General features: G+C 37.9%; 1 protein-coding gene across 1 annotated transcript; it reads right to left on the reverse strand.

The window, feature by feature from the left end:
• Positions 1-9,655: 9,655 nt before the first annotated feature.
• On the reverse strand, positions 9,656-10,390 carry LOC110931176. The gene has a single exon (XM_022174583.1). The coding sequence runs from the start codon at positions 10,388-10,390 to the stop codon at positions 9,656-9,658; it is 735 nt and encodes a 244-aa protein (XP_022030275.1).
• Between the last annotated feature and the right edge of the window lie 1,205 nt (positions 10,391-11,595).

An 11,595-nucleotide genomic window follows, 5' to 3' on the forward strand; every position in this document is an offset into this window, starting at 1 on the left:
TTTATACTAAAGATTGTCGAGTTGATCATGGTAAAACATATTCTTATATTCATTATAAAGCTATTTTTGATGATCAAACTGATTGCACGTCATCTACATTACCATTTACGCTATATTTCGCAAAAACCATTTCTGTTGACTTTTTAAGAACATCTTTGACTCGACAAATAGCATGCATAAAGTGGGAATCAGAGAATACCCTTTTGAGGGTTTGTTCCCCACATAAATACCAACTTATAAGTGGTTTCAATTTGAGAAATGACAGAGCCAAACTCGTTTAATCGAAAAGTCAAACTATATGAACAACGGTTTGACTTTTAACTAATAATCAAAGCAAGAACGAATTATAGAATGATATAGAGGCTTACAAAGGTCCTAATGAAGCTTAGTTAACACTTAGAGTCTGCCTTGTCGACCAGAATGTCCCTGGAGAAGCCTTGTGAAGTTCTTGCAAGTTTGGTGTTCTTGATCACAATGCAAGTGCCTCAAAAATGTGAGCTTTTGATCTAATTTATGGTGAATTCAGATGTTACCAGAGCTCCACAGGTGTCCCAACATGCAAAGGCTTCCATTGGTGAGTTTTAGAGGTGCACACAGCTGTTCCCCACTTCAAAATTTGGACCAGAATGCAAAATTCGCGAATTACTGCATCTGATAGGGGCATGCAGCCCGCTTAGACCTACCCAGGCGGGTCGCCTGGCCTGCTGGTCAGCCAAACATCTTTCATACTTGGCAGTTTTGGTCCCTGTTCTTGCACGCGATGCTTTGGCTACTTATTTTGACTCGTAAACCCCCAAACTTGGTTTTTAAGAACCTTGGGACATTTACCAACATGGTAATGTCCTCGGATAACTTTGCGCTCAACCGAAAAGCCATGAAATTCGACGTTGACGCTTTTAACCCCTCAAGTACGGTTTTGGCCATAACTTTCTCATACGTTAACGAAACTTCACGAAATTTTTACCACATATTCTAGTGAGTATATTTTAGCATTAGAAAGCTTCGGGTCTGCCAAAAGTTCACTCAGAGGTATAAATTCAACATGTTGACACTTTTAGCCCCTATAGTTTGTAATTCCTCACTTTTGTGCAATTTCCGCTTCGTATGATCCATGAACCATCCGTTTAAGGTTATGAACATTATGTAGGGTTATCATAGAGTCTATTTATCCATTGTTGACACTTTGGACCCTTACGTTCCATAGTTTTCACTGTTTGTCAACTTTAGTCCCTCTAAAGTTTGTTTTCACATACCGGAACCTTATGACACGTGTCAATACATTATTGGACGTAAATTTTCAAGGTGTTACACATTCACGGGAAGTCCTTTCGGCCATATTTAAATACTCTTCGTTCTCGTCTGGAGTGTTACCGGTTGCAAGTTGTTTAATAGCCGATGTAACTTTTTGCAACGGTGTAAAACTCTTCTTCATTCTCGCATCTACGCCCTCTTCAAATCACGAGTTATTCGCTTCCACGTCGCTCACAATTTTTAGAAACAAACTTTTTGACATACGGAACTGGTGACGAAAAATACTTCGTTATATTTCGGTTCCTCGACAAAATAATCCGCCATAAGGATTTTGTGGCCACTCTCACGACCACGATGAACATAACGTTTCTTACTAGATGTGCCCGTGTCTTGTAGTTCGGCTTCGACGATGAGTTTTTGGAAAAAAAACTTATGCTACTATCGGATGAATCACCGTTATCGGGTGGGAATAAGATAGGTATTTCTTCCACCATTTTTAAATAAAATAGGGGTAGAGATTTATAGATTTGGTGTGAATTTGTTTAAAATGGGTGTGGTTTATATAGATTTATAAAATAAAAAAAATATTTTTTTATATGTAACGGCTATAATGCGGTTTGAAAAAGCAAGTTCCAACGTTCAAATCATGGTTCCCCAAAGCGGCATACTCACCCGATTTAACTACTCCCCGCGCGACAAATTTCCTTGGCGGCGACGTTCCCAATCGACAAAAGGGTTGCCGATAGAGACCACCCCATGCACCCTAATAGGACATGATTGTTCTTACTATGTCAGAGCATGGGTTTGATCGAGTTGTAAGACCACCCGTAGTGGGGCGTGATTTTTAAAAAAAATTGCAAAAAAACGCCCCAAAACGCCACCACCCCCATTACATGGGGTGTTATCCGGCATTATAATTGAATTTGAATGTGGCCGGCATTTTTAAAATAACGCTAAAGTGGTCAAATGCAAGTGTAAAGGTGGCCAATGGGAGTTAACCAAGTGTAAAGGTGCCATTTCTTTTTTTTTTCTCTATAAAAAATAATTGTTTATTGATTGGAAGGGGCGTTATTGGCATAATGCCCCACTACGTCACTTTTGCTATAATGCCCCATGCTGACTGGGATGCCACGTGTCGGATAATGCCCCAAGATAGAGGTATTATTTTGTTCCACCACTACACATGGTCTAAGTAAACTACACATGGGTTTGACCGAGTTGTAATGGGACATGATTTTTTAAGGGTCCTAATATTAATACATGCTAAAATCTTATTTACACATGGTGTATACGGGCCGTATACAATTATACGGCCCGTATATAATAAAATAAAACTAACAAAGTCTGTGCCTTCAGACTTTGTCAGTTTTTTCATTCCATACGGCCGTATAACTGTATACGGCCCGTATACACCATGTGTAAATAATTTGCCTGGTCGTATACAATGGATACGAATAATTTATACGGGCCGTATACAGTTATACGGCCCGTATGAAAAGAAATTAGATTTTACCCAAAGTATTTAATGGATTTAAGGTGTCAATCACACGAGACATTTTAAAGTTGTTAGGTGGTCAAAGCTTTCTAAAAGTAGAAAAAAATAAAACTTTAACAAGTAACAAAGACTGAAAAACAAAAAAAAAACGTGTCGTATGACTGTAATAAAAAGGAATGGTGAGGCATTTGATGAGAGTTGTAAGGAGAAGCGTTTTAATCACTTGTTTTCAATGGGGATGTAATGCAATGATTACACAGGGTGATATGAACCCAAACCAACTGCTTTGTCTTGAGTCGTCGGGAAAACTTTTCCTCAGGGGAGGGTGAGTAGCATGAGTCTGAGTCCATTATGGTTCGGGAATGTTTCAAGGTCTTAAGTGATGGACAATTGGTTAAAAGATGTAGAAGATTTTGTTGGTTTGTTTCCAAGTAGGGTTTAGAATGTTTGAAGTATTCTTGGTTCAATACCAACTCTTCTGAAAGACAAGAATACAACGTTCATGTATCACAAGGAATGACCGATCTAAGGCAGAGAACCTGATTTAGATACACAAATTCATCACCGGTTTCTACAGCACAAGCACATACACAGTTTGTTTGAAGAACCTTACACGTCTTCTGCTAGTTACTCTTTTCTTCGATTTCAACAAATCTTTCAAGGTCTTAAGTGATGGACAATTGGTTAAAAGATGTAGAAGATTTTGTGTAGAGATCTTTACGTACAAATTTGCATCATCCTTACGGTTACAAATGAAGTAAGAAAAAAGATGTTAGTTTCTTGACAATATGGTTTCTCGACAAATGAAGTATTATCTGTCATTGCTGCCTCTTCGGTTGGTAAAAGACATAGGATGGTTTCTAATACAGGCTCTTTTAGAGAAGCGTTGGGATTCAAGGGTTTATGAGTAAAAGATGTTAGTTTCTTGACAATATGGTTTCTCGACAAATGAAGTATTATCTGTCCTTGCTGCCTCTTCTGTTGGTAAAAGACATAGGATGGTTTCTAATACAGGCTCTTTGTCAGTTATGGTTGATTTATAGCAGGAGGTTATGAAACGAATATATGTTTATGCGAATTCACAACATCCTCGCTTTATTCTCTTTAATCTATTAGAACGATCCTTGTTTTGTCACGTACATGCGTTTAATTCCCAACATCATCTGTTCATCATTGTTCTTGAAGATGATGATGAAGATGAAGAAACGAGGGTAGTTTCTCATTAATCTATTAGAACGATCCTTGACTTGAATTTGTGGATTTCGGTTGGATCAGAAAAACTTAACAAGAGATCAACTAAAAAAATACAATTGATTACTCGGTCGAATAACCGGTCCGTTAAAGTTGACCTTCCTGATGCAACTTTCACAGTGGTACCAATGTCCTACTACTACAATCCTTCCAACGCCTGATTTCGATACAACCCTCGATGTTGATGAGTGAAAGAGTTAACATTCTGATTCAGATTCAGGAAGCAGATGTTGATGAGTGAAACAGTTAACATTCTGATTCAGATTCAGGAAGCAGATGTTTATGAGTAAAAGATTTAACATTCTGACAATATGGTTTCTCGACAAATGAAGTATTATCTGTCCTTGCTGCCTCTTCGGTTGGTAAAAGGCATAGGATGGTTTCTAATACAGGCTCTTTTAGCGAAGCGTTGGGATTCAAGGGTTTATGAGTAAAAGATGGTAGTTTATTGACAGTATGGTTTCTCGACAAATGAAGTATTATCTGTCCTTGCTGCCTCTTCGGTTGCTTTATTCTCTTTAATCTATTAGAACGATCCTTGTTTTGTCACGTACATGCGTTTAATTCCCAACATCATCTGTTCATCATTGTTCTTGAAGATGAAGATGAAGATGAAGAAACGAGGGTTTATTCTCATTAATCTATTAGAACGATCCTTGACTTGAATTTGTGGATTTCGGTTGGATCAGAAAAACTTAACAAGAGAATCAACTAAAAAAATACAATTGATTACTCGGTCGAATAACCGGTCCGTTAAAGTTGAGCTTCCTGGTGCAACTTTCACAGTGGTACCAATGTCCTACTACTACAATCCTTCCAACGCCTGATTCCGATACAACCCTCGATCTTGAAACCGGTTTTACCTCATGAAAAGGAAAGAGTTAACATTCTGATTCAGATTCAGGAAGCAGATGTTTATTAATGTTTGAGAAACTAACAAGGTAAACCTGAATTTTCAAAATTTTTTACCATGCGTATACGGGTCGTATACCGTTTATACGGCCGTATACAACTGGTAAAAAATATATTTACCGATCGTATACTATGTATACAATGATTGTATACGGCTCGTATATTGTTATACGGCCCGTATACTATGGGTAAAAATGGTAAAAATTGGTTTATTCTCTTTAATCTATTAGAACGATCATTGTCTTGAGAACCTGATTCTGATTTAAACAATGGAATTTGTGGATCAACAGAAATAACTGAAAATAACTTGCCATTCTCTTGCATCTGTATACGTTGATTGTGGATTTAAGTTGCAAGAATTGTGTCTGTCGCATGGACTCAGACTCATACTACTAGCAGAACCCGACACGTCTTCTGTGATGATTCGAAACATTCCGAATCACTAGCAGAAGAACCCGACACGTCTTCTGTGATGATTCGAAACATTCCGAATCATGCCGTTTTTTCTCTTCCGGTTACCAGGCCTATCATCTCCGTCTACGTTTGGTTTCAGCTACTGGAGTGAAATATTTGTTGGAATTTGTGGACCAACTGAAATAACTGAATACAACCGGTCAAATCACACACTATATAAAGTGTAAAGTTATCGTGTGTTGTAGCTTGTAATAGATTAACTAGACCCCTCAAGTTGTCATTCATAACAACTAAGCGTCTGGAGAAGAGTATGTTGATATAGGAGAGTTGATGCAATTTTACAAGCATTTTACAAGTTCATCACCGGTTTCTACAACACAAGTTCATCACCGGTTTCTACAGCACAAGTTCATAACCGGTTTCTACAACACAAGTTCATCACCGGTTTCTACAGCGCAAGTTCATCACCGGTTTCTACAGCACAAGTTCATCACCGGTTTCTACAACATAAGTTCATCACCGGTTTCTACAGCACAAGCACATGGAAAAACAAGGACCATTCACCTCTTTCAACCTACCAAAACACCAAAATCCGTACCGGTGATTGTTTATCCATACTATTCTTCATAGCCATATTCCCACTCACAAGTTGTTGATACTGAGCTTCCTGATACATATCGTTCGTAAGAAACTTTTCGTGCACTGAACCTTCAGTTGTGTACTCTTCAATCTTCTTGAGTATTTTTCTAACTTTATGCTTGCATCCACCACAGTGAATATTAACTTTGAGTGAAAGAGTTTGGAAACTGGACGGTAGAAACGAAGTAACTGTTGGAATTTGTGGATTTCGGTTGGTTCAGAAACCTAACAAGAGAAGCAACTAAAAAAATACAATTGATATCTCTTCATGTTACGGAGAATGTTCTAGAAATTGAAGGAAAAGGAAAAGATTTGTTGAAATCAAATTCAACAGAGATAACTTAATACAATCGGTCAAATCACACACTATATAAAGATTACAGAGGTTTTTACCATATGTATACGGGCCGTATATGGTTTATACGGCCGTATACTCTCGGTAAAATTTTTTTTTACCGATCGTATACAATGTATACGAACGATATATACGGGTCGTATATTGTTATACGGCCCGTATACTATGGGTAAAAAATGGTAAAAATTGGTTTATTCTCTTTAATCTATTAGAACGATCCTTGTTTTGAGAACCTGATTCTGAAAGACAAGAATACAACGTTCATGTATCACAAGGAATGACCGATCTAAGGCAGAGAACCTGATTTAGATACACAAATTCATCACCGGTTTCTACAGCACATACGCAATGAAGTATTAAAAGATGTTAGTTTCTTGACAGTATGGTTTCTCGACAAATGAAGTATTATCTGACATCATCTGTTCATCATTGTGTGAGATTAGCCAAACGAGGATGAAAGATACTCAAACCATTTGATCCCGTTGTTGCAAACTCCTTTAATGTGAGATTCTTCAAGTTTGCACATTTTGAGAAAATACCAATGTGTTTGTCAGCTTCGTCAACACACAAAGTGACATAATGACGTGGAAAAACAAGGACCAGATGTCGATTGTTGAAAGTTTGAACTGATTATTTGTTATCAGGTGAGTTCCAAGCATTTTATCGTGTGTTGTAATTTTAATGAAGCAATGAAGATTGAATATGCACTAGGGTTTTTTCTCTTCCGGTTACCAGGCCTATCATTTCCGTCTACGTTTGGTTTCCTCAACGAAGAACCATCAGCCATTATCTGCCCTTTTTCCTTTGGTTTCTGGTTGATTTTGAGGGTGAGGGTTTTGCATTGATTCCTACGCTCCAATCATCTGCTTCCTGAATTGAATCTGAATCTGAATCTGAAAGTTAACTAGACCCCTCAAGTTGTCATTCGTAACAACTAAGCGTCTGGAGAAGAGTATGTTGATATAGGAGAGTTGAACCGACACGTCTTCTGTGATGATTCGAAACATTCCGAATAACTAGCAGAACCCGATCCACTTACATTCGAATAATGCTGAGAATCCACAATGTCTGCTTGTTTTATTATCACGAAAATACTGAACAACCGAGATAGACACAATAACAATGGTCTATTTGCTTCGTCCACTAGAACTATTTGTGTATGCATTCTTTTGGTAGTTAACAACGCTAATTAGAAAAAAATCTGTAACATTAATCATATCGATTGCTATAACAGGATGGATGTGACACACACAGATAGATAAGTTGTCACAGTTGTCAAGACTGTTTGTTGGGTTTCCAATGCTCACACAGGGTGATAAACAACTGATACGAACATATGTGTTTCGAAATAGGCTTTCTTCTTGGTTTAATGAAGTTACACGTAACATCTACTTATATTCAGATTTAAACAATGCCCGCCTCAACTGAGATAACGGACATCCATCAAGCTCAAAAAGAAAACTTGTGTTTCCCATAGTCACAAAAGATTGCGGTTTGTATTTCGCATAGCCACCGTTTCCATAGTAAAAAACGGTTGCGGTTTGTATTTCGCATAGCCACCGTTTCCGTAGTAAAAAACGGTTGGGTTTGCACATTCAATCTTCAATACTTCATTAAAATACCACTAGTAGAAGAACCCGACACGTCTTCATGTTAGGAGAATGTTCTAGAAATTGAAGGAAAAGGAAAAGATTTGTTGAAATCGAATTTGATAACTAGGACAGCTTATTAAAGGTAGCAATCACCTCCAATCATTTCCTGGTCAAATCACACACTATAAAGTTTAAAGTTATCGTGTGTTGTAGTTTGGAAAGATGACCGAACATAGATCTGAATAACAAACTGTGGAGAACTTGTTTGTGTCGGGTTCTTCTGCTAGTTACTTGATCAACGGACTGATCGGTAACGTTACTCTACTTGTGCTCCGATTTAAGCGGCGTGTTCCGATCAACGTTGTTTAAAGGTGATGAACATGGTTTTCGTAACCGGTTCGGACCGGCTGGTTCAACTGGTCCAACCGGGGTTCGGTCCCTCAGCAAATATCACAAAAACATGTGTATTGTCACCAAAAGTCAAAACATGAACAGATCATAAGTATTGATGGTTAATTTCAACAACATTTGATGAAAATCTAACCTGATCCTTGACGATAACTTTTATACTATCATCGGATTCGGAGATAAGGGTTTTTCTTTGAGAGAGAATGGAACAGATTTGTGGTTTGATTTTATGAAAAAAGATATGTAAGCACTAAGCTGAAAAGTTGAAGGGTTGTTGAAGTTTAAGGGTTGTTGAAGTTGAAGGGGTTTAAATATATTATATATATTGTGTCATCCGGTTTGTAAATCCGGTCCGACCGGTCAAACCGGTTCAACCAGTGAACCAGTAAGGCGTACGGTTCAATGTCCGATCCGGTCCTGAAAACCATGGTGATGAAGAGTTTAGAAACCCTAGAATGATGGTGCTTTTACGGGAAAAAAACGTGATAATTGAAACCCTAGAATGATGGTGGTTTTACGGGAAAAAACGTGATAATTGAAAAACATTAATCTATACGGCCCGTATACAGTTATACGGCCCGTATACATTTGGTAAACATCAAAAACCTCAGAAATAAATCCATTGAGCCGTATACTTTTTATAAATCGTATACACTTGTATACGGCTCGTATAACTATATACGGGCCGTATATAATAAATAAAAAAAAACATTCTCTGCGCATTTTACTTTTCAAAAACATTTTATACGGGCCGTATATTTTGTATACGGCCCGTATACACTAGGGATGTGAAAATAAGATTTAGGGGGTGTGGGAATAAATGGGGCCTTTTTTAATCACATGATGTGCATTGATATGTCATATGAAATTTGGTCTTTTAAATTATTATATATACACACTAATTAAGACACAAGCTTTGTTTGTATCTGAATATAGAAAGTATATGATCTATTATATCACCGACCACATGTGCTAGCTGTAGATTAATTACTAAAATATTATACACACTAATTAAGACAAGCTTTGTTTGTATCTGAATAGAAAGTATACGATCTATTATACTATGGTGAGGATAGACTCCAAAGGGACCATCCGTCACGTAGACGTTAAGTAAGCAAAGGTGAAGGACCATCTTTTGGGGACTATCCAAGGATGTGATGGATGGTCATCCCCTATTTTTTTATTATTTTTATTTAATTAATTAATTAAAACAAAGTAAATAAAAATAAAAAAGTTACACTTAAATAAAAACCTAAAGTTACATTTAAATAAAACCTAAAAAAACACACTTTAAAAAAACCTAAAGTTACATTTAAATAAAAACTAAAAAAAACACACTTAAAAAAAACCTAAAGTTACATTTAAAAAAACTACACTCCCCCACTCCATTTTTTCCTTCATCATTTGTAAAATAGGACGGTCTTCCGGTGGATATTCGCTAAGGTCGGTAGTCATTATTTTCCATTCCTCCAACTGCTGCGCTTCTTCTTGCCTCCTTTGCTTCTCCTCGGCTTGTCGTTTCTTCACCTTTACCTTCTCGGTTTGCATCTCGGTAAAGGTTTGGTTGAATGCTTTCAACTCGGCCATAATACCTTCCAACTTCGAACCACCACCACTTCCTGATGCGGCTTGTTTCCTTTTTTCAGCCGCTATCTTTTTACTTTTGTCCCTTCCTGGGGGACGTTCTTCCTCTCCAATCGGCTCCTCGTCATACTCGGACTCGTCGTTGATATTTATTTGGCAACGACCGGTTGAGCCTCCAACGCTATAACTTCCTGACTCGGAAGTTTTAGACCGTTTGGTTGCTCGTTTCGCGCTTGCAACCTCATTTGGAGTTGCCTTCCATTTTGAATGATCCTTTACAATTTGCCAAGCACGGACATGTGGGAAAGAAATTTTATCTTCATTTTCGTATAAACGCAACGCTTCATTGAAAACATTTTCGTTGTTCCACCCACTCGGTTTGTTGGCGAGCGTTGTGTTATAAAACCCACAAAAGCGTTGGCTCAACGTATTCATCTTGCGCCACTTGAAGCCGATAGAATCAACGGTTCTGTACTCGCCTTGTTCCATAATCGCATGGAATATATTAAGGGTTTCTTGCCAAAACCCATCGCTTTGTTGATTGTTACGTACAAGTTAGTAACAATAATAATAATATTTTGTTAGAAAAATATAGTGTACAAATAAATGTTAATAACAATAATAATATTTTCTAACAAAAATATAATGTACAAATAATATTTAATAACAATAATAATATAATGTACAAAAAAATTAATTTTTACCGATTATAGGAGACGTTGACGAGCCAAGATATGCCTTCGCGAACGCCTCTTCCTCAATTTTGACCATGGCCGTTGTTGTTGTTTGGCGGCTGCATCTTCTTTTTTACCCTTTCCCTTTTTTTCTCTTTTTTGAAGGTTCAGGTTGCGTTTCTGGCACAACCTATACGTCATCGTCTTCTTCCTCGATTTGTGTTGGACGTGCTTGTGGCGGTGGTTGATATGACATATTTAGCGGGTTTTGCATTAGCTGCTGCATTTGATATGGCATTTGGTTGAACGGAATGTTGGGTTGTTGCATTTGCATTTGGTTGAACGGAATGTTGGGTTGTTGCATAGGGTATTGGTTTCGTTTGTTGAAAGCGTTGGGCATTTGTTGGTAACCCGCAAAAGAGTTTTCCATGACGGGTGTGTAGCCGGGTGACGAAAACGGGAGTGAACTTGAGTTAGGATTATTTGAGTTGTAGGGATCCATAATTTTTTTTAAGGTTGGGAGAGAATTTTTTATAAAAATGGGGTGAAAAGTGGAAGGTTTTGGTAAAAAAAAATGGGGTGAAAAGGTTGAATATATAGTGGTGGGGGTGATTTTTTTTATATAAAATAGGGATGTTACCGTTTGGGGGGGGGGGGGGGGGCACTTTTTCAAACCTTTTGGTCCGTCTCCAACGTCTCGGAGAGGACGAAGGCAACGCAACGGGCCCCGGGGGCGGTGTGGGACGACCCACGACGAGGGAGACGGGCCGGAGACGAGGCCCATACCCTTTGGTCTTATGTCACCAACCACATGTGCTAGCGGTAGACTAATTATTAAAACATTATATACACACTAATTAAGATATATGCTTTGTTTGTATCTGAATAGAAAGTATATGATCTAAACATTACTAGTATTCTAATAGTGAATACGGGTATTTAAGTTTCATCTATTGTGGGTCTGGATGAATTTTTCACTCCAGGTCTCAAGTTCGAGTTTAGGTGATAGAGGTTTCTTAT

This window comes from Helianthus annuus, chromosome 3 (genome assembly GCF_002127325.2).
Source record: "Helianthus annuus cultivar XRQ/B chromosome 3, HanXRQr2.0-SUNRISE, whole genome shotgun sequence".
Lineage (NCBI taxonomy): Eukaryota > Viridiplantae > Streptophyta > Magnoliopsida > Asterales > Asteraceae > Helianthus > Helianthus annuus.

What these genes read in the sequence shown, in the direction of transcription:
- LOC110931176 (XM_022174583.1), bottom strand. Translation starts at nt 10,390, where the DNA reads ATGGAACAAGGCGAGTACAGAACCGTTGATTCTATCGGCTTCAAGTGG.